Below are 23,645 nucleotides of genomic sequence, written 5' to 3' on the forward strand. Positions count from 1 at the left end.
TGAACTCGTGGTTTGAAATTTGAACCTTAAATACCATGTGCATGCTATATAACCATCTCGGCCAACAAATATATTTGTTTACTTAACAAACGCAATTATATAGATTTCTAAAACGAAATGACCTTGTTTTTCTCGGACATGGGAGCTTGCGTAAATGCACAATGAAGGTGGAGTTCAACAAATTTTTTTCATTAAAAAATTAGCGCCAAAACGACCTAGTATTGAAAAAATGTTAAAATTATACACAGTCAAATATACATAAATACGGCCGAGGGTTATATTGCGGTTTGACTGGCAGTTGGAGGGTTGACCCGTGGGTTTTTGAGTTCACGGATTAATTTGCAAAAAAAAACCACATTGAGGGTTTTTTTTGGAGAAAACTGCTCCATCCACAAACTCGCCAGCTTTAACACACATCCCATGGCAAAGAAGATGATGCTGAATATCTCATAAAACTAGGCTTCTCCACAAGCTATCTTACACGTTTCATTCGCACCGACAACAAGCTCAGGAAGTCTTGCATCTGATTAACCAATTGCAGCCAGCAGATCTCTCCAGATTCATTCTATATCTGTACGTTTTTGCTTTTGTTCATTCCGACAAATCTAGTTCTAGTTCCCTGTCTTCTTTGTTTTCGCCAGATCGGGTGTTACTTAATAATCCCCTAACAATAAATATCCTAGTTAAAGAGTTTGTGTTCGGTCTCCTAGATCTCTTAAATGGTTTCGTTAATCTTACGGATCTTTATTTAATTACGTTATTAAGGACTCATCTTGCTTCCACCTGAAGACATCACTTTAGTATCATTTGTCTTGATTTGGATCTGGTCTTTTTGTACTTTATTGTTAATCAGATCAAATAATGGCGATCAAGTCAGATAACAAAACAAGAAGCTCCGTTCAGATCTTCATCGTCTTCAGCCTATGCTGCTTCTTCTACATCCTCGGAGCATGGCAACGAAGCGGTTTCGGCAAAGGAGACAGCATAGCTCTCGAGATGACGAACTCCGCCAGCGCAGCCGACTGCAACATCGTCCCGAGCCTAAACTTCGAAACCCACCACGCAGGGGAATCAAGTGCCCTTGTTGCATCAACCAAGGTCAAAACTTTCGAGCCTTGCTCCGCTCGTTACACCGACTACACGCCCTGCCACGACCAGAAGCGCGCGATGACGTTCCCTAGAGAGAGCATGATCTACCGCGAGAGGCATTGTGTACCCGAGAACGAGAAGCTTCGCTGCCTTGTGCCCGCGCCTAAGGGATACGTGACGCCTTTCTCTTGGCCTAAGAGTAGAGACTACGTGCCTTACGCTAATGCGCCGTATAAGGCCTTGACTGTTGAGAAGGCGATTCAGAATTGGATTCAGTATGAAGGCGAGGTGTTTAGGTTCCCTGGAGGTGGGACTCAGTTCCCTCAGGGTGCTGATAAGTATATTGATCAGCTTGCTTCGGTGATTCCGATGGAGAATGGGACTGTTAGGACTGCTTTGGACACTGGTTGTGGGGTAATAATGTCTTTTATGTTTGAGGCTTTTGATGATCTTCATTAGTTTATATTTGTGGAACTAAGTTGAGATGTTTTTGGTAGGTTGCGAGTTGGGGAGCGTACTTGTGGAGTAGGAATGTGCGTGCAATGTCTTTTGCACCGAGAGATTCGCACGAGGCTCAGGTTCAGTTTGCGTTAGAGAGAGGTGTTCCGGCTGTTATTGGTGTTCTTGGTTCCATAAAATTGCCATATCCAACACGGGCTTTCGACATGGCTCACTGCTCAAGGTGTTTGATTCCTTGGGGAGCAAATGGTATGACAAGTTTCTACTTCTTTACCAAATGATTAGGCTTGGGATTTTGAACCGAACCGAATCTGCCCAACCAAAATTTCATTTGGTTAGTTTGGTTAGATTCTGTAAGTTTTCTAAATATTATACCTACTCCATACCAAAAATCCGAACTAACCAAATTTCGAACCAAATAAACTGAACTAACCGTATTTATTTGGAATTTTAACAAAATTCAACTAAAGTCTAAAACAAAATCAAAAACTTCGATAAGATTTTCAAAAACCGAATTAACCGTATTTATCCGATTTTTTTTTTTTTAATTTATCCGAAAGTTTAACAAAATTCAACTAATTTCTAAACGAAATAAAAAACTTTGATAAGATTTTCAAAAACCGAACTAACTGTATATCGAACCAAATTTTATTTTGGGTTAATTCGGTAAAATGTTTTTTGAACCGAACTAACCGAAAACCGAACTAACATGCCTAAAATGAACTGAACTAACATGCCTAAAATGATCAGTTTCTTAATCTTGTTTTGGTGTTTTAAACAGATGGGATGTACTTGATGGAAGTTGACCGTGTGCTTAGACCCGGCGGCTACTGGATCCTATCCGGTCCACCGATCAACTGGAAAGTCAACTACAAGGCATGGCAACGTCCCAGGGAGGATCTCCAAGAGGAACAAAGAAGGATCGAAGAAACCGCTAAGCTTCTCTGTTGGGAGAAGAAGTACGAACACGGAGAGATCGCCATCTGGCAGAAGAGACTCAACGACGAAGCGTGCCGCTCAAGACAAGACGACCCTAGAGCCAACTTCTGCAAAACCGATGACACCGATGACGTCTGGTACAAGAAAATGGAGGCGTGCATTACGCCTTACCCTGAGACAAGTAGCTCGGACGAAGTGGCTGGAGGTGAACTTCAGGTTTTCCCCGATAGGCTCAACTCGGTGCCGCCTAGGATCTCCAGCGGTTCGGTCTCTGGCGTCACGGCTGATGCTTATGAGGATGATAACAGGCAGTGGAAGAAACATGTGAAGGCTTACAAGAGAATCAACGGTTTGCTTGACACGGGGAGGTACCGTAACATTATGGATATGAACGCAGGGTTTGGTGGGTTTGCTGCTGCTATCGAATCGCAAAAGCTTTGGGTTATGAATGTTGTCCCGACCATTGCTGAGAAGAATAGGCTTGGTGTTGTGTATGAACGTGGACTCATTGGAATCTACCATGACTGGTGAGTAGAAGATATACATAGACTCTTCTTCTTACAACTTAAGCTTATTGTTTCTTTGTCTTGATGATTGTTAGGTGTGAGGCTTTCTCTACGTATCCAAGAACGTATGACTTGATCCATGCGAACCATCTCTTCAGTCTTTACAAGAACAAGTAAGTGTTTCTGTCTTTTTTTTTTTTAAACACTTGTCGGTTTTTGAGATTGGTAATGAATGAGACTGGAATCTTTTTCAGGTGCAATGCGGATGACATTCTTCTGGAGATGGATAGGATTCTCCGTCCTGAAGGAGCGGTTATTATCCGAGACGATGTTGATACATTGATCAAGGTGAAGAGGATCATCTCTGGAATGAGATGGGACTCGAAGCTGGTTGATCATGAGGATGGTCCTTTAGTTAATGAGAAGGTTTTGATTGCTGTGAAGCAGTATTGGGTCACCAACTTCACTGCGTCTCACTGAAGTATCTTCACTCATGGTCATGGTGTGAGCTGACATTTTGATCTTATGATAGAGCTTTCGAGCTACACTCTCGTCTTTGTTACATTTTTCTAAGTATTTCTATTTATTTATGTAGCAGTTTATATTTGTTTCCCAATCCAAAAACTTGGAACTTTTAAGGTGTATTATCATTGAATTCTCAACTTTATCATCACTGAGTTATGCTTCAAGAACATTAAAATGTATAATGCATTCCCTTTATCATCACTGAGTTATATTTGTTTCCCTACCTGATGGTTGTATAGAGCTCCATAAACGTAGGGACAAGAAGCCTGTGGTGCTGAAAGTGGATAGGTTTGCATAAGAACTTGCTGTGATTAGGGATGTTAAAATGAGTAAACTCACCCCGTTTAAGACCCACCCCGTTTAAAACCCATACCCGTTTAGATCCATTTAAAAATAGATCTATTAGGGGTTACCCATTTAGATCCACAAAATTTGTACTAACTCATTTAGACCCAATTAGACTCATTTAAACTATTGTTAATTTAATTTTTAATTGTTTTAACTTTATGGTTCTTTAACAAATATTAAATGAAACAAATAAAAAAAATTAACTGATTTTTATTATATAAACGCAAATCAAATTGTTCTGGTAAAACCGTAAAATCGAGTTTTCTTCTAAAACCGCAAAATTTGATTTTTTTCCGCTATAACCGCAAAATCAAGTTTTCCGCCAAAATCGTAAAACCGAGTTTTTCTGCCAAAACCGTAAAATCGAGTTTTCTCGCCAAAACCGTAAAATCGAGTTTTTCTGCCAAAACCGCAAAATCGAGTTTTCCCGCTAAAATCGCAAAATCGAGTTTTTCCGCCAAACCCGTAAAATCGAGTTTTCTCGCCAAAACCGCGTAATCAGATTTTTCCGCCAAAACCAGAAAATGTGTTTTCTGTCAAAACTATAAAATCCATTTTTTTTTGCCAAAACTACAAAATCGGAATTTTTCCGCATAAATAGTAAAATCGATTTTTTCGCGAAAACTATACAATCACATTTTCCTACAAAAAATAATTAATTAATTATATTAAGTTAAATAGGTTAAAAAGGTCTTCACTAACTTTAAGTAAAACCCATTTAATAAATAGATCTTAACAAAATTACCCATTTAAAACTCATTTAACTAAATGGATCTAAATGGGCATTTCTTTATTTTTAAAACCCATTAAAAACTCACTAACAAAACCCATTATAACATCACGGCTAATCCCTAGATGTGATGTATATACCGTTGAATGAAGTATTGCCATGTGTAGAGGAAGACTATCATGGCGGTCACTCACTTGCTAGCTAGAAACCAGTAAACCGAACCTGACCGATGCTTAGCAGTTGGTTTAAGGAACACAATGTATAAATTGTAAATACATTTTTTGTATTTATGTATTATAATTTGCTTAGACAAAATTGTTATTGAGCAAAACAACATTTCTTTTCAAGAATTGTCATTTCCACATTTTCTTTCATGTAAAGTGAAAACATCAAGGAATATGAACTGGATGTTGAGTCTTGTCTATGAAAGGCTATGAATCAACTTGCAACTCTTTTGTATCATCCTTCTTTGAGAAACTGAGACTGGTCTGTATAACTTTCTTAGCTCCTGAAAAGAACACAAAGACCTATAAACATAAGGAACATACAATGAAATCAATTCTTGTAAGGGAATGTATAAAGCACCTTTCTCTGGATTCTTCTTGATGGAATCAACAACTGTTGATTTCCAATCTTCGTACTTAGCCTCCTCCATCTTCTTGTGTCTTTTGTAACAAGAAGACTGCAGAAGCATCAATTCATATGCAAGTGTGAATCAGCAACGGTCAAAAGTTTGGGAACAAGTAGGTACGTTTGATAATTGCAAAGAAAGAGTGACTTCAAAAATAGAGTACAGGGAAGAAGTTAGACGCAATAAAGGTACCTCATCATCAGATGAATATCCACCATCTTCTAATCTCCTCTTTCCAGGTAACACATCAAGCAACTCTGAGAAGAATGTTGCACATAATCAAATTATTTTACTCGATTGATATATACGTCTACACTAGGACAAATTATTAACCATACCTCGGTTCCCTTTAACGTCTTTTGCATCTTTCTTTTCCTTGGAGACCCCAACACAGTCAAAGCAAAGATCTGTCATGGAGGTCGAGACCTGTTTAAATTATCCAAGTAGCTCTAAATTAGTACATGGGCAATCAAGTCAAGCATTAATGCATTATTGTGTCTGAATGAGAAAAAAAAAACAATGTCACTCACACAAGAGAACTCAGATTCTGATGTTCCACAAACCTCGATCAGCCTAAGCTTATCAACCTTGAGCTGCAACATAGATAAACAAAAGCTTGATATTCAGATAAGTTGCACAGTCCAAAAAGGTAACTCAGAACATCCCATAAAAAAGGAAAGAAACAGAGGTATTAAATTACCTTCTGCTTTTTAGCACAAAGATAGAAAGCAGCAGCGGTAAATACAGGTCTAGTGAAGTCAGCATTAGCCCGTCTTGATGCTGGTAGTGATGCAAGAAACCTCTCCTTATAACTAGAGAGAGAGAGCAACCAAAATCAATAAGTTTAAGCAATTCATTAAGAAAAAAAACTAAAGTTAAGAAAGCAAACATGACCAAGAGAGCCCCTATGAGACATTTGGTCAAACACATAGCATGCACGATAATGAAGATATAGATTCCATAAAACTGAAAAGAGATCTTACGAAGATAGTATGTTTTGCACGGATTTGATTATCCTAACGCAGCCAAATTGAATCGCCAATTCTTTAATATTGAGCTTAATCCTGAAATACACAATGACATCAATTAAGATAACTCAACCAAGAAAAGATTTATACTTAAAGTGGAGAATAAGCTCGTAAAAGGAAACCCACTTGAACCCAATAACGTTTTGGAGGCTATTGAATGATCTGGTGTACGCCTTTTCCGACATGCCACTCAACTTAACCGCCGCTTGTCTGTCGAAAATAACCTGCAACCTGTGTAATAAAGCAAACAGTTAACCAAAATGAATCAACCAGTGCTCAATTAGCGAACATTACCGAGACGCTGCGATTTCGAGACATATCACAGCTTTACAGATCTCTCCCTGCGATCGATACAAACAAATAAAAATTCAATTTAAAAAGTCAAAATTTAAAGATCGATCGAGTTGTAGATTCAGCATCGAATTGTCTTACAACGCCGATGATGGATGAATCGAACTGAGCATCGCAGAGACGGCGAATCTCTGCAGCTTTTCGGACCACAAAGTTGTTGTCAGAGAGATCAAGTTTTCTAGCTATGTTGGAGATATCCATATCTTTATTGCCGGTGATTGTTGAGATAAACAAAAAAAAAAAACAAAAAACAAAAAAGACAAGATCCGAGTGAGATATTTTCAAGAGGTGTCAATGGAAATAAAGCTTATGAGAATTTAGAACTGCAACTTAAAATAAAGATAAAAAGCTTGCTAACGTTTGGCGGGACTAACTAAAATTTAGCCGCGCTTGAAAATTTGTTTTCGCTCAAGCCTTTCGTAAATGGGCTTTAAGAAGGTCTTGGTGTGGCCCATATAACATCCATATTATGATCATCAACATTACTAAATTAAAGGCACCTGAATAAAAAGTGTAGAAAATGAAGGAAAATAGGTATTTAATTTTTCAATTATTTATATGTTTCGATTATTAGCAGAATAATACTTTATAGTTGATCATACAATATAGGACTAAAAATCAATCATCAAATAGCTAGCTGAAAATGTTACTAATAATTTGAATAAATTCAGATTTAAAAAAAAAAAAAATTATTTGCATTCTAAGTATTTTGTGGAACTCAAGCTTCTTGTAAATGGGTTTCCAAAAAGCCTTGATTCGGCCAATATAACATCCTGTTTTTATAATAAACATGACTTTAGAGCTTAGTAAACATGTCGCAAGTGAATCAATATCCAAAACAAAACACAAAGAAAAGGAAACAAATGTATATTTGACTACCGCCATCAACACAATGTTTGTTCGCTTTTACATCACCAGAAAAAAAACAAAGCAGAATAAAAACAAAGACGAAGCCTTTTTGTTGTTGTTGTATACAACTTATCAAGCTAAATAGCGGTAAAGTTTCCGGTCCGTATTATCCCTTTCCAAGAAATCACGTTCAATGAGCGACTCGATCCTCTTCTTTATCTCCGTCGGGTTAGCCAGGAACCGTGGCTGCAACTGTTTCGTCACTTCCGCTATTATGTTGTTGTGGTCCAGTATCTTCCTCGACTTCATGATCCTCACAATCGCTGCTTCAATCTGAGGCTTCCTGTCTTCCTCTACTCTCTGTCTCGTCTCTTGCTTCTCCGGTTCTGTCTCCTTCTGCGCCACCACCGTTCCAATCTTCACTTTGTAAAACTTGCTTGTGAACTTGTCGTTCACAACAAACAAATCATCCTCTCCTATGTCTTTGCTCATGGGTTCTTTCTTTATCACGTTTTTGCCTTTCACACACGCAAGCGACTGCAAGCAACGTTTAAGCTCTGGTGCTGGGATCTCAGTAGCCTGTTCGATCTCCTTGTAGCTGAGTCGATCCGAGTTGTTGAACAGCATGAGGACACACATCTGGAAAGTAGACACGTTCAGTTCGTGTTTCTGACCTTTTCCAAATACGGCTTTGATGTCGGCTGTGCCCATGTTAGTCTGCCATGACAATCTTCTACCGGTATGGGTTCCAAGGTAATAAGAACGGAACTTCTCACAGAGAACCGAAACTTCAGCTGGTAGATTACAAGGTACTGCAGGCTGTGTGGGCCAAGAACCAGTTGTAAGAACCTGAACGGTAAGTGTTGGTCCTTCTGAAAGTTCAGGGTGGCTGCCGTAAAACCCTCGCATTGTGTCCTCTGAAGTCTTCATGTCAGTGAACATGCCTTCTAACTTTGAAGTGAACTGATAGCCACATTCAGTCTTCAGTTTCACTATCAGACTTTTCTCTGCGTCATCCGACACTGTTTTTCCAGAGAGAAGCCTTTTAGCCAAATGCTGCTTGTAGTACTTCTCAAACACGTCTTTCTCTTGCAAGTAGCGGAACAGCATCATAACTTTATCAAGGATGACCTCCACATCCACATCTGCGATACCCTTGAGCCCTTTCCTTAGCTTGTCATCAACGAACAAGGAGATGAACTCAGGAGAACGAGTATTCAAGTTGATGAAATACTCGAACGAAGAGTTCGACGCGTTCTGAAACGTTTTATCATTGCCAAACGCAGTGCTGATGATCTTATCATACTTATCCCTCTCATCCAATAACCGCTGCACGAACTCCACCGGATCCTTTGACTTCTCCGGATCAGTAACCAGCTGCTTCCCCATCTCCCTTAGATGCAAGGTCATAACATCTCTGACAGTAGCAAGACCATTGGTCACCCTGCGGAACAAGCTGTACATCCTACCCAAATCCTCATACTTGTCATTCAACAGCATATTAACAAGACCTGAATTCTCCATGTGAACCAGCCTCTGCATGTGGTTAGCAATCATCTCTCTCTCAACCACACTAGTAATCTTGTCTTCACTCTTAGCATCCAAGTAGTGTCCCACCCTATCTATCTCCTCAGTCAGACGCTTCTCAGCTTTCTTCAAATAATCCCCACAATCACAAGACTCAATAAACTCCTGAGACTCCACCTTGTAAAACTCAGAAGAAGCCTCCAGAAACGGCTTCTCAAAATCATCCTGATACACAGACTCACCCAAGTCCATAAACATCTTAGTCACATTCCTCACCAACCCCCTGTCAATAACCTCGCCGGTGCGCTCCTTGTAAACAAGATCAAGAAGCGTGTTGAGAAGCCTCGTGTGTATCTTAGGGGAATGCACAACGTTGTCCCTCCACAAACTAAGCCCCATGGGATGAACATGAGGCTTCTTGGTGCTCTCGATGTAAGTTCTATCCATATACATGAGGATGTCACGTATCATCTCCAACGCCTTGTTGTGCTCGTTCCACTTCTTGTTGAGCTCCTCAAGAAACGCCCCTCCCTGAGCCGCCTCGATGAGCCTCGCCTTCTCCTTGAGATGACCAGTCATGGTGGCGATGAACCCCGTGTAGAGCTTCTCGCCGAACTTGTGGAGAACCATGTTGTACGCGTTTCTGGAGAGCCAAAGATTCAAAATCAATCCAAATCTACGATATCGAAACGCTGAGATTCTAGAGAGATCAGAGAGAGGACCTGTAAAGCTCCTCGAAGCTGAGACCGCTAGCGTCTTGATTGTAAATCTGGTGGATCGCGCGCTCGAGAATCTGCCAGGTTTTATCGGCGTACTTGGGATCCACGACGACGCGGTGCTTGAACGCCTCAATCTGGAAATTTCTCTTCTTCTGATTGCTCATAGCGGCTGGAGACGAAGACGGACCTGAATCCGAGCAATTACAATAATCAAATCCGAGAAAAAAAAAGCGATAGATCGAGGAGATCGGAGACTGACCTGAGAGAATCGGGGAAGGGGAGATGATCGGATTAGGGTTTGGGATGTGTTCTTGGCGTCCGTGAAGAGATTTGGGGGAAAATAATAGAATAACGAAAAGTTGAAGGACAAAGAAGAGATATATTTTTTGCCTCCGTGAGAGGTAAGGATCATAAAGGAGAGAGAGATTTTAAGGTGGAGGTTTTGTTGAAGATTGGTAGGAAGGAAGGAAGGAAGGAAGGATGGGGCGGAAGCAAAAACGATAGAAGCGGACTCTCCGTCTCTGCTCGTGGGTTTCCGGACCATATAGTATAATATTATTATAACTATATAATTTACATTTTGTATGGTTTTGTGTTTTGACGCGTTTGGTTAAACAAACCCAAAGATATTTTATACAATAAAGTAAGCTTTGCTCTCTCCACGATCGTCCACGTCATCAAGAAAGAGTTGGGCGTTTTTTGCCACCTGTCCTTAAAAAACATTCACCGAAATCTTACTTATATTGGGTTTTTGCTTTACATTTGGGTATGGGCTTCAGAAAAAAATTCAAACCCATTGTAAAATTAGGTTTATTAGTTTCTCGCCTAAAACCTTCCTATTTCATCAGACCAAAGTTTCAGAAACTTAAACGTCTATTTCCTTTCCGTTACGTCTGCAACATTCAGTCAACCTCATAGCTTCCCCAAAGTAATTGTCTAAATCTGAGTATCAAAACCCCAGTTTCTAGATCCTCTAAACCGACAAAAAAAAATCCAAAGAGTTTTGATTCTTTCCTTGAAGTAAAGCTTGAAACTTTGATTTATAAATTAGGATTAAGAGTTTACCTAGGTTTTATTCGATTTACCCTCTCTTCGCTCAATCTAGACCTATAAATAAGAGTATTTGGTGCTTTGAGATTCATCAGTTTCTTGCTCTCAAGCATTAAAATCCCTAGAAACCTCTCACCAGGAATGGCTGCCTCATCGACTTTGCTCGCCAGGTTGAAAGCGGGACGCTGCTTCAACACCGTTGAAGTCTGGTTGCTGAGATTTTGGGAAGCTCGGAACGATCGTTTCGCTATCAACTCAGAGAGCATGGAAGGATCTCTGGTGCTTGCTTTGATGCTGGACGAGGCATCATCCCCGGTGTCCAGGTAACTATCGCTCTCTTTGCTTTGTGTCATTAGATTCATTACATACCAATCTTTGTGTGATGTTTCTTTGCTTTTTTTCCCATGTTAAATGAATAGACTACTAATCCCTTCATGGAACTTGCATAACTAAAGCTCTTAAAAAGGCTAAGCCCCACAAAATTGGAATCTTCGATGTTGGTACCCAGAAAGGTATGCAAATAGATTCTTGGAAACTACTAACGGAAAAAGAGGGCGAATTAATTTTAGAGAAAGTTGTGTGTTTTGTTTTTGTGTGAGCAGGTAGGTCGGTGAAGGAGATTGTTGAAGTCGTCTTGCAAGAACCATGAGGAGGAGGAGTTTAACTGGAGCAAGAGTTCCTTATGCTTTGAATTTCTCGGGTGTTAACAGAAAATCCTCATTACATTCAACAGCCCTACTTCAAGATTCACTTATCAGAAGGCTTTAGCTTCAAAAACCTACGTGGTATGGTCCACCAAAGGTTGTTCTTTTCATATGATTGAAACTTGGCTTGAACTATAAAAATATCCTTGCTTCTATGACTATATCCAATTTTAATCATATGATTTAACTTTTTTTTTTGGCTTCAGGGTACCTCCTTTGCAGGGCCTTGGATGGAAGACAAACGTATATCTTCCTGGTGGATGGTGGACTTAGGCAAAGATCACCAGGTCTCTCCTCCATTGCTTCTCTTTCGATCACATCATTTGTTTTCTTAAAGACACATGCAGTCCGAGAACTTCATAACCTGAGTAACAGAAAAGTTAGTTTGTTTTTAGTTTGATACCTAAGAACCTAACCAGCTGAGTATTGTGGGATGCAGCTTATGTGCAACTACTACACTTTCAGACAATGGGTCAAGAGCATGCGCAAGGTCCTGAAAGTTTCAGGTATCTTATCTTTATGTTTAAGCCTAGACTTTATGTCTTATTAAGACAAGCACCTTAGGAAGATTATGTGTCTCTTGATAGGTATGAAGGGATCAATAGATGGGAAAACATGGACGGACTTGAGAACTCTACAGTTACTTCCGTTGAAAACTACACTGTAATGAAATGGCATGTTGACTGTCTCCACTACACACGTGTGCCTTTCAACTACCATATCTAGACACAGTGAAGGAAGGTTTCCAAGTATGTCTTTTTCCTTCTATCTCTGGTGCTCAGTGAACTGTCTTTGTAATCTTACTTATACATGACATGGTGTGTTTCCAAGCAGCCTTTGGAATATGTTTATTTTTGTGTGTTTGAGTTTTGTTAGTGAAATAATTAGTTTATTGACTTATTGATTGATTTGCAACAAATCATCTCTGTGATTTGTTTTTTGACTTTTGTGATATTGTTCGAGAGTTTCTCGAAATTTTTGTTTCTCGAGCTGTTTGAATGGTGATAAACACAATGGGATGGATCTTAGGTGAGAGTTAAATGATAATTTGCATTTATAAACTGATTTTGATAGCGTTTTTAAATCTCCTTTCAACCAAATGAGATTTTGGAATATAGTTTCCTTCTTCGCTATAAATCAAAACACAATACGAACTCCTGGTGTGAATCACTACAACGTTTTTTTTTCAAAAACAGACAGCTTTAGAAAATGAATGTACAAACTCAGCTACTCATCGATAAATTACTTCACAAGCAAACACAAGCAGCTCCAATAAAAATTGAATTTTAAAACTCTTCATTCTTAGTTAACAAACTAGAAAGGACGTAATTTCGAAAAACAAAAATGAAGCCACCAAATTTATTAGAACGATAACCTATCTTCTGATTTCTTGATGATCAAGCAAATAAATTGTCTATCAATTTGACCTCAGTCGTTTCAAACACATTAAAAAGTAACATAATCCATTTGGTAAGGAATTATACATCAATGGTCATTTAAGTGAAATGCATAACATCCACAAAGAAACCTTTTCATCCTAAAAAACGTCTGGATTATCAACATATTGGTTGAATTAATTGGAAGTCAGCCTTAATGTGTAACTTAAAGAAGAGACAAACAAATATTACTGCAACTTACTGACATAAAGATAGATTTCATTACACAAATATGAAATATAGTCAACCACTAATCTAAAACATTACACCAAAAATTACTAAATACAATAACAGATGTGATAAAAAACAAACCACATTAATAGACAAGAAAAAATGAGTCGAAACAAAAAAAATAGTTACATGGAAATCAAGGTCTAGGAACATAGTAAACCACCAAAATAACTACGGCGTAAAACACATTCACATGAAATTCTCCCTATCACTCCTTCATCAATCACCCCAAATCGCCTACGATCTAAGCTCCAAAATCCACATGCAATTCACTACTACATTAAGGAAAATTAAAACAATTACCACAAACCACTAATACAACAGCCATAACTGGAGCAAACAAAAGAAAATGTATAAGATATAAATGCTTACCCTTCTTATCCACATGCTATTCGTCTTCTTTACTATACACTCAACTTGCACGAGAACCTATCATTTTCTCCTCGGCGTATCCAACCACGACAACCATAAGACTGTAAAACTATGGAAGTACGCATCCGTTGACCTAAAAACCTATAATTAGCCCATTATAAAAAACTACAATTTAAAAATCAGCAACAAAACAATATGAAGATATAGTACAATAATTGCATAATGCGACCTCTTAGAAACACACATATTGGTTGAATTAATTGGAAGTCAGCCTTAATGTGTAACTTAAAGAAGACACAAACAAATATTACTGCAACTTACTGACATAAGATAGATTTCATTACACATATATGAAATATAGTCAACCACTAATCTAAAACAGTACACCAAAAATTACTAAATACAATAACAGATGTGATAAAAAACAAACCACATTAACAGACAAGAAAAAATAAGTCGAAACAAAAAAAATAGCTACATGGAAATCAAGGTCTAGGAACATAGTAAACCACCAAAATAACTACGGCGTAAAACACATTCACATGAAATTCTCCCTATCACTCCTTCATCAATCACCCCAAATCGCCTACGATCTAAGCTCCAAAATCCACATGCAATTCACTACTACATTAAGGAAAATTAAAACAATTACCACAAACCACTAATACAACAGCCATAACTGGAGCAAACAAAAGAAAATGTATAAGATATAAATGCTTACCCTTCTTATCCACATGCTATTCGTCTTCTTTACTATACACTCAACTTGCACGAGAACCTATCATTTTCTCCTCGGCGTATCCAACCACGACAACCATAAGACTGTAAAACTATGGAAGTACGCATCCGTTGACCTAAAAACCTATAATTAGCCCATTATAAAAAAAACTACAATTTAAAAATCAGCAACAAAACAATATGAAGATATAGTACAATAATTGCATAATGCGACCTCTTAGAAACACTATGAAGATATAGTACAATAATAGGTATAAATTACTAAATTACTATTTAGTAGAAACAACTATATATCCTAATGAAAAACGAAAAGAAAGAATACCCAACAACTACAAACACACAATAACATAATCTATGTTTGCTAGAAACCCGTATCGACCATCAAAATATAACATCTCCCAACAACATCATATGAAGCAGCTAAAAGAACAGATACACACGATGCAAGAACTTATCTAGAGATACTGGTGTTTCCATGATTACAAACAAATTTGAACTCATTATAGAATAAAACATATGAATTACGCGCCGGAATACCACTAGTTTTAACTCTAAACTAGATTATGAGTATATTTTTTGTTTTATATTTTTGTTAAAAAAGTTATTTTTATATTTGTGTCTTTCTGTAATTATATTTGTGTTTAATAGTAATCTTATATAATTTTTGACAACTTTATTGAACAATGTCAAAATTTAACAAATATATTTGTGTTTTTTTGTAATTATATCTGTGTTTAATAGTAATTTAATATAATTTTTGACAACTTTATTGAACAATGTCAAAATTTAGCAAATATATAGGTTGTAATTAGAACTGGGTTTCTGTAAAAAAAAAACAGTTAAATAAAATAGGTATGTGCTTTTGCTTGTCGGAAGCAATAGACATATCACTATACGATTTGTTTTATATGTATTAGATTTTGTAAAAAGAAAATGGACCTATGCAAAAATATAGGATACATACAGTATTTAGCTGCATAGGTAGTTCAAAAAAAAACCATAGAAAGTAGTGGGCCCGATTATTTTGGAACTGAAAAATGGTTACAAAACATATATTGAAACGTGCATGTGCATAGTTAGTTACGTATAATAATTCAGATGGAGGTATAAAAATATTTGGCCTTAACATGTATCAATAGGTCATAGTCTGTGTTCCTGATTTTATAGTATTGATGACACTATAGCCCTATTCGTTTGGCCAACAAAAGACTTAAGCCTTGTTCGTTTGGTTGCCGCAGGTTTCAGCGTCAGCGGCAGCGGCGGCGGCAGCGTCAATGAAGACAGTTGTTGTTCGTTTCGCAGACGCTGACGCTGCCGCATATTATATCACGACCGCAGGTTTTATCGGCGTCAGCCGCAGGACGCGGCGTTCGGACGCGGCGTCAGACGCAGCTTCCTGCGTCAACGAAACGAACAAGAGTTGACGCAAAATGTTGACGCTGCCGCTGCCGTCGGTACCTGCGGCAACCAAACGAACAGCCCTTATGAAGAAATAATATTTCAAAAATATACATTGGAATTAACTTCATATCTACTATAGAGTTCATTTATTTTTTAAAAAATATGAACACATTAAAGATGGTTTTAGTGTGATTATCTTACAAAATTTAGTGATCGATCATTTTCATAACAAAATCTCTCTTCTAACCATTTAATTTGTTTTCCTATCATCAAATGTTAAGTGTACCGGGAGAATATCATTTTTCTTATCATTTACAAATTGACTGAAGATGGTTTTAATGTAATTATCTTACAAAATCTAGTGATCGGTCATTTTCATAACAAAATCTCTCTTCTAGCCATTTAATTTGTTTTCCTATCATCAAATGCTAAGTGTATATGGAGAATGTCATTTTTTTAAATTTGATGTTGCAAAGTTTAGATAGGAGAATGATAGTTTTCATAAACTCAAAATAAGACACACTTGATGTAACAAGATCTTTTTTCTTTGAATTAAATTTAATATTCAATTCAAAAAAAAAAGATAAACATCAGGTGATATGATAGTCTAAAATTACATTAATGGTAGATTTATTTTTATAATCTGATTTTATAAACATACTTATTATTCGATATATATTTTTTAAAAAAAAATCTGCCCGTCGATCAAATAGTAGGGACACTTTGGTAATTTTTTTTTTGCTATAACTATAGGCAAGCATATTTTCGACCAGAAAAATATACAATAAATAAAAGGGGATATGAACTCCACGTAAGATTAAAAAATCGACCAATGAAAAGAGTTTTTTTACCACGTCAAAAAGAGCTATCGCAGAGTAAAGACGAAAACCTCAATCACCAAACATGTTTGGTCTTCCTAATTCTCACTGGAGTAAATCCACCATACTGTTATCATCCCTTTGGCTTCTCTTCTCTAATGTCATAAACCCATTAATAATCAGTCATAAAACCTCATTCTTTACTGTAACAAACAAACGTCGCGAAACTCTTTATATTCCTTCTGCATTTAGCTACTCCTCTTCACCACATTAGCAGTAACCAAATAATCACAGCAATCGATGGCAAACATAAACATGAATCTTTTTCTTTCGGGTGATTTTCAGTTATGAAGAATGTTTTGTTTAGCTCTTTTAATTTTCATCTAACATTCTAAAGTATTTTATGTTTTGTATTTGTATTTGATTCTTGGATCTGCCCTGAGTCGCGCTGTTACTCTCCACCACCTGGCTTTATCCCTTGCCATTGGTCTCGAGTGCTTTGGAACCATTATAATACTCAGTCTGTGTTCAGTTCCTTTGATATATGTGAGATTGATTTTAGGATTGGTGTGAATATGGTGCTCGATGCTCATTTCATGTTTTTATTGACTAAGTATACACTGATAGAACAATTGAGATAGTGTTGGAGAAGTTTTTGCTTGCAATTTGTTTTCATTTGTTTAACTGTTGATTAAGCTTTGTCCTGTTTATGTTGGATTGCCTTCAAATCCTCTACGTAGGCTTAGATTAAACTTTCTGACACTGCTCTATTTGTCTCAGGTCTGTTCTTTTCTTTCTGGAGGAAGATATGCAAAGAAAGTTGTTGTACCCATTGGACAAATCTAAAGAAAATCCAGTTAAGGAGAACCAACAAAAATTACAGAGAGATTGAGGAAAAGATCTATTTGATGCTCTCTGATGATGTCATGGTAAAAAAACCCTGATTCAAAAGAACTCAGCTTAAAGACTTCGTTTTTTTTAATACTAAAGACTTTTGTTCTGTGTTATAAAATATGTTTTAACATAAAGCCGTGATTTTGTGGAGTATGTTCCAGCAGAGACAGATGCAAGACTTGAAAAGGAAAAGCACAGAGGAACTGAAGGCTTTCGTAGAGATCTCTTGCACAACTTCTCCCAATCATTTAGTTTCTGTGAGAAAAGCCTATTGTTTACTCCTCGATTCATCCCTTGGAGAACACACTGGTTCATCAATTCCTTTTCCTCCAGCGAAATTTTTTGTTTTTTGGTATCATACATTTTAACTTACAAAATTGCTTTTTTTTTGTCTTTTAGTAGGCTCAGAAGAAGCACAACTGCACAAGTATGATGGTGTCTTTGGTTTCACAAAAGAGACCATAAAAAGAAAGGGGGATAAAGATAGAAAGAAGACATGGAGAAGTCAAAGAAAGGACTTTTGATAAAAGGTAAAAGCGCTTCCTTTGTTTCACAACCTAAAGGTTCAGACTGCTGCAGCATTTTTAGACCGTTAAATACCCACTGCTTATCATCACAGTGTATAAACACTTCAAATTTAACATTAAACAAAATGTTGATGTAAGCTTTTGAGGTTTTTTGGCAGCCTTTTTGAGGATTGTTCTACAATGGGTAGCAGTCATCAAAACATTATTGCAAGCGGCATCAACTCATATTGATTCTAAATACCATGCAAAATTTCTAATACTGCTACTTAAAACTTCATTGTTAATAAATAGTTCAAGCTCACTGATTTCAAGCAAAAAAATATAAATTTTTTGAACATCTACTATGTTAGAATAGATATGTAATATGTTCTCAGATTTTACACGTCTAATACATGGTTCATTTCTATTGTAACCAGATGAACTTTACCTATGATTAATAATATATTTTCGTGATAATCTAATATATAAAATAAAATATATTTGGATCATAACTTAGATTTAACTATTCTTTATTCATTTCACATTTGTTGATCTTTCTATATGTATTTTTAGATAGATTTAACTATGATTAATAATATATTTTCGTGATAATCTAATATATAAAATAAAATATATTTGGATCATAACTTAGATTTAACTATTCTTTATTCATTTCACATTTGTTGATCTTTCTATATGTATTTTTAGATAGTAAAAATGATAAATTGTCAGTTTTACTCTCTTCTAATTCAATATATGATTTACTATTATAGCAAAGGATGCAATATATGTGTGTTATTATGTTAAATACATTTATATTTGTCTAATCCCGGGCGTAGCCCGGGCAAAATCTCTAGTGACAATAATTTTTGAAAAATATGGCTCATTCTAATCATAACACAATTAATTTGAGTTATTTTAGCTTAACTTCCCTAATAATTTTCGGAAAATGTGAGTTATTTTATTGATAACACAATTAATTTAAATGATTCTAGCTAACTTACCCTTAAAATAATTAGAGAGAAGCATATACAGATAGATGTTGAAATATATTGGAGACTTGAAGCTTTGAAGGTGGAGGTTCTGTTCAAAGATGACACGCTGGAATACAAGCAGGTACATTTATTTTCTTATGTTCCACACCATTTTCAGCTGTGTGAGCCACATGAAGTCTTATTAGCAGACATCATTAGCCTGGAAATCAAAGTATAGTAATGGTTTGGTTGAACTACCCACCAATTGGTAACTCAATGCTTATTCTGTGTCTCACTTGTGAGTTTTGATATATAAAAAGGTGTGACAAATGAAACGTGAAGAATGCACAGGTTTACTTCAGCTATATGTTGATATAGAAGTTTACTGATGGCGATTGGCATGCAGGGATATCTATAACAAACCATTACTTATACAAATGGTCTAGTGAACCGTAGAAAGCTCTTTTATGACTGGGATTATCCGTAGGCCTTGTTTGTTTTCACTCACACTTGGGTCTTTATCATATTTATTTTGGTTTGCTAAAACCTGAGGAATCATGGACTGGAGCCTCATTACGAGAATGATAGAATAGGATGCAAAAATGGTTATGTGGTTGCTCATTACCAAAGCCTTGCCGAGATGAGTTGCCTCTTGAAACCAAATGCTCTCTTTGCTCCCGCGGTTGGTAAAACTCGGAAACGTAAATGCACATGTTTCTGTTCAGCTTGCGTTTTGGTTCACGTCTGCGTTCACAGGTACATAAAGATAATATGGTTCTGATTTGTCCAAAAAAAAAAAAATCTATGGTTCTGATTTGGTTTGAGATTAGATATGTAGTCTAGTTGTATATCTAAAGTTTCATTTGATGTCTTTTTATTCGACATGTGGTATGGAGTATGCTACGCTCTATATTTCAGAGTGACTCGTGTCGCATCAAGTAGAAGATTCGTAGTGAAACCTTTTGTTAAGGCTCTCGGGACATGATTATTGGGGATCTTTGTTTTTGGCTACTTGATACAAATATATACATATAAATATATGTGTATTAAGGACGTACGAGCAATAACCCCAATAATCATATGCCCTTAGTTATATTCAAATACGTCCAACACATCGAATGTTGATCTCCAAATACCAAAAAGATCCTTCGTCGTCTTTTAAATATACTCTACGGTATAAGGAGAATTAAGACATTGACTCTCTTCCGACAAAGCAAAAAAGTCAGAGAAAGTATGACATAGGTATCTGCTAATGGGCTAATGGATAAACATGACGATAAGATCAATCATTGTCTCACAACTTATATCATTTAGGCGCAGTTCATAATTATTTAAGGGAAAAAAAAGACTCAGATCTGCTCTTTTGTTTCTGATGGCGACAGAACAAGAAGCTGAAATTGGAAGAGGGACTTCATCTGTTTCAGGAAGATTTTCAAGGAACAGAGATTTATATCTCTTCTTACCTCTCCTCTTCTCTGATCAAGAATCATCAGATGGAGACCACAACGTTGCTTCGTGGCGTGAGAGAATCATTCTTGTCAACCCTTTTACACAAGGATTGATCGTCCTCGAGGAGTCATCAGGGTTAAATCCTCTGTTGCGAGACTTACTTGAGTCACGCGAGGAAGGTCATCCTCCAGCGTCCAAGGCTTCCATCGATGCGATGAGGGTCGTTGATACCGACGGCTGGGGAGGAGAGTGTGCGATATGTTTAGAGGAATTAAAGGTGGAGGAGAGGGTGAAGGAGATGCCGTGTAAGCATAGGTTTCATGGAGGATGCATAGAGAAATGGTTAGGGTTACATGGGTCGTGTCCTGTTTGTAGGTACGAGATGCCTGTTGAGGGAGATGAGGTTGAAAGGAAAAGAAGCGATGGGGGAGAGATTTGGGTTATGTTTGGTAGAAGTTCTTCTGGTCACGATGGTGGAAACAGTGATGGTAACACTGCTGGATCTGGTGGCACATGATGTGTTCTTGATTCCTAGAATTAGGATTTTGAATAAACTTTTTGTAGAAACCCTTTGTGTTTTTTTTTTTTTCATTTTCTTCCATGAAGACTTTAGGGTTCTTGTTTCTTGAATTTCATGTATTTAAGTTAGGGATTTTCAAGAACCTTTTTTAGTTTTGGACTGCATTCTCACACACAAGAATCTATATAATATATGCGGACGGGATAATGCATAGAAGACACGAGGTATATTTTAACATACGTATCTTATTAAGAGACTCGGGTTTCTTGTAACCTAATAGACTAGTCCTATTTGTTGGACTTAGACTTGGACTTGGACTTGTAACTTGTTTCCATGACCTTGAAACTATTTAAACCTAGACCCAAGTCCTCACCGTCATGGCCTTTAAAGGATCTCTTCCGGTTAGATTGTTCCACGCAAAGGACATCGTCCCACCTTCTCTTATTCCGATCCATCACTTCCTCTGGTTTGATCTCCATAAACTGAAGCTTGTCTGATCTCCTCATATTGTTCTGAGAATGATGATCCTGTTTTGCTTCTGAGCTTTCTGATGATGCCAACGAGCAGTCAACTGAACTTCTCGTCGACGCATTTCCTCTGTTTTCTGGTTTCTTGGTACACAAGAAATCGTATTCTTCCTCAACTTCGTTATCTTCATCTGCTTGCGTCGGTGCTGAGAAAGAAGAACTGAGACAGTTTCTATTCGCCATCGATGCTACTGCATAGAGATTAAAAGAATTGTAACCGGAGAGAGTTTCTTGAGCTTTCAGTAACACTGACTGTAAATATTTCCCTTGTGCCTCTATTCTCACTTGTAACTGCTGCTGCGTCTAAAACAAAAGGAGAAACGTTCAAACTTCTAAAGCAAGAAACCTCTCATTGTAAACACTGTGGTTCATTCAGAATCATAATGTTATTACTTCGATTTGTTCGTGAAGCTTCTTCTGGACTTCCATTTGTATTTCCATCGCTTCCTTGTTTTGCAAGTTTCTGCTTTAATCGAAAAGAAGAAAATGAATTCAAAGAAGCTGAACTATAGCTATGAAAATATTAATACTATTTGTTTTATGATGATCATTACTTGTTAGGTTCGTCATGTTTTTCTTCGGTGACAATAATGTCTAGTTGATCTCCAAAATCTTCTCGACTCTGACATTCTTGGGATCTTCCAGCTGAAAAAGAAAACATCGTCAACAACCAATCAAGATAGATTAAACTCACTTGTAATAATCTATTTTTCATAACTCTAAACCAATAAGAATTTAATAAATATAATTAATTTTTTTAAAATTACAATAAAATATTATTAATTTATAAAAATGCATTGAAAATACAAAAATGTACTCCCTCCGTTTCATATTGTAAGTAGTTTTAGGGAAATGTTTTTGTTTCAAAATGTAAGTAGTTTTCGTATTTCTCGGTAACTTTTACATTTATTGAATACAGTGTGACCAATCAAATTAAATAGATTTATTTTTTATTGGTTAAATTATATCTAACCTATTTATTATAAAATATTTTTTAAAAACATAATAATTTTCTTAATCTTCGCGATTTTAGCCAAAACTACTTATATTATGAAACGAAAGGAGTATAACACATCATCATTGATCATAATTAAATACTCCTCTTATTTTATTATAAGTGTCATTTAAAGTTTTTGCACACGAATTAAAAAAATGATTAAATTTTGTGTCACCCTTATTTAATGCATTATATTATTTGATTTTGTTAATTAATGAGTTAAAAGTAAGTGTAAAAACTGAAAAAATAAAATATTTAATATTAACCTTAAAAATATAAAATGACACTCAAACAAATTTCAAAATTTAAAATGATAGTTAATATGAAACGGAAAGAGTAATATTAACCATCTTGCTTGTTGCCAATGAATCTCTCGCTTATCCCGAGCCGATATTTCTGAAGAGTTGAAAGAAATAGAACAAGAATCGGCCAATTTAGAGTATGTAAATCTCCAGAAACTGAGGTAAAAAATAAATTCGAATCAATGGGAGTTTGTCCAAAAACCTGTAAATAACTCTTGAGATGGTACAAAGTAAGCTCAGGAATCTCGAGAACCCTCATCAAACCCTTAGGCGTCGCCTCTAAAACAACCACATAACAAAACAAAAATCAAAAACTAACTAAGAAATAAGACCTAACCACCCAAACTTGATAAGGTTTCAAAAGGACAAAGGGAACCGAAACAGAACTGTTTGGTCCCCCAAGTTGATTAACGGCGTTGATGAATCTGTGATGAAGCTCATAACTCCATCTCAATCTCGGTTTAGGTTCCTCTGTCTTGTGATTCTTATCATTATCCATCTTCTGTAATAACAATCAAGAATGGTTCAAGAAGATTGGGTTTGTTGGCTCAGATATGGAGATTATACTTTACAAGTAGTTGTTGTAGTCTTCTCTTTTTTTCCTTCTTCTTGGTCTTTATAAATCTTATTCTAACACCATATCTGGAAACCTGAGTGGGGTTCTCTTGGAGAAGGGAATATATGCTCTCTTGACCCTTTCTTCTTTCTTTGTTTCTTTTTTGTTTTATTTTATTTTTTACCTTTTTCGCATTTTACGTTTTAGTATTTGACTATTTATTTCCCTTTCCTTGAATACCTCCGGATTTTACACCGTATTATATATATATTTTTTAAAAATTGTAACTTTTGTGTAACTTTTTCTTCTTTGACTTGAAGTGTTTGGACAGAATCTATGATACCCCGAGGTCAGATAAGAATAAAGTTTGTACACTTGTTAGGTTATGGTCTTTACACGACATCTATCCTAATGGACACTTAGTTAACGTGTGTCACACTTCTTTATAGGTCATTTCAACCAAATGATT

The 23,645-nt window shown here is 36.6% G+C and overlaps 5 protein-coding genes across 7 annotated transcripts; 2 read left to right on the forward strand and 3 right to left on the reverse strand.

Annotated features, from left to right (window-relative positions):
- Window positions 1-380: 380 nt before the first annotated feature.
- LOC106311916 (probable methyltransferase PMT2) lies at window positions 381-3,713 on the forward strand. The gene is made up of 6 exons (XM_013749248.1): window positions 381-573; window positions 854-1,503; window positions 1,587-1,797; window positions 2,330-3,014; window positions 3,089-3,166; window positions 3,248-3,713. The coding sequence occupies exons 2-6, from the start codon at window positions 862-864 to the stop codon at window positions 3,471-3,473; spliced, it is 1,842 nt and encodes a 613-aa protein (XP_013604702.1). The 5' UTR covers window positions 381-573; window positions 854-861; the 3' UTR covers window positions 3,474-3,713.
- Window positions 3,714-4,884: 1,171 nt separating this feature from the next.
- Window positions 4,885-6,891, reverse strand: LOC106310486 (origin of replication complex subunit 6). The gene is made up of 10 exons (XM_013747718.1): window positions 6,688-6,891; window positions 6,550-6,596; window positions 6,382-6,486; window positions 6,211-6,291; window positions 5,928-6,039; window positions 5,758-5,820; window positions 5,566-5,653; window positions 5,420-5,484; window positions 5,182-5,278; window positions 4,885-5,104 (listed from the first exon to the last, which is right to left on the reverse strand). Exons 1-10 carry the CDS (start codon window positions 6,805-6,807, stop codon window positions 5,028-5,030), a joined length of 855 nt encoding a protein of 284 aa, XP_013603172.1. The 5' UTR covers window positions 6,808-6,891; the 3' UTR covers window positions 4,885-5,027.
- A 565-nt stretch (window positions 6,892-7,456) lies between these two features.
- Window positions 7,457-10,256, reverse strand: LOC106311797 (cullin-3A-like). 2 transcript variants are annotated; one of them, XM_013749090.1, is made up of 3 exons: window positions 9,961-10,256; window positions 9,705-9,870; window positions 7,457-9,625 (listed from the first exon to the last, which is right to left on the reverse strand). In XM_013749090.1, the coding sequence occupies exons 2-3, from the start codon at window positions 9,863-9,865 to the stop codon at window positions 7,588-7,590; spliced, it is 2,199 nt and encodes a 732-aa protein (XP_013604544.1). In that variant the 5' UTR covers window positions 9,866-9,870; window positions 9,961-10,256; the 3' UTR covers window positions 7,457-7,587. The 2 variants fall into 2 exon arrangements, with proteins under 2 accessions (XP_013604544.1, XP_013604543.1); XM_013749089.1 differs by having other exon boundaries at window positions 9,705-9,888.
- Window positions 10,257-20,087: 9,831 nt separating this feature from the next.
- On the forward strand, window positions 20,088-20,947 carry LOC106308161 (E3 ubiquitin-protein ligase RING1-like). Its single transcript, XM_013745296.1, has one exon. The coding sequence runs from the start codon at window positions 20,198-20,200 to the stop codon at window positions 20,789-20,791; it is 594 nt and encodes a 197-aa protein (XP_013600750.1). The 5' UTR covers window positions 20,088-20,197; the 3' UTR covers window positions 20,792-20,947.
- On the reverse strand, window positions 20,867-23,329 carry LOC106308160 (myb family transcription factor APL-like). Of its 2 annotated transcripts, none has more exons than XM_013745294.1 (6): window positions 23,008-23,329; window positions 22,823-22,899; window positions 22,666-22,714; window positions 21,876-21,966; window positions 21,715-21,787; window positions 20,867-21,624 (listed from the first exon to the last, which is right to left on the reverse strand). In XM_013745294.1, exons 1-6 carry the CDS (start codon window positions 23,117-23,119, stop codon window positions 21,082-21,084), a joined length of 945 nt encoding a protein of 314 aa, XP_013600748.1. In that variant the 5' UTR covers window positions 23,120-23,329; the 3' UTR covers window positions 20,867-21,081. The 2 variants fall into 2 exon arrangements, with proteins under 2 accessions (XP_013600748.1, XP_013600749.1); XM_013745295.1 differs by having other exon boundaries at window positions 21,715-21,784; window positions 23,008-23,327.
- Window positions 23,330-23,645: the final 316 nt, after the last annotated feature.

This window comes from Brassica oleracea, chromosome C8, assembly GCF_000695525.1.
Source record: "Brassica oleracea var. oleracea cultivar TO1000 chromosome C8, BOL, whole genome shotgun sequence".
Classification (NCBI taxonomy): domain Eukaryota; kingdom Viridiplantae; phylum Streptophyta; class Magnoliopsida; order Brassicales; family Brassicaceae; genus Brassica; species Brassica oleracea.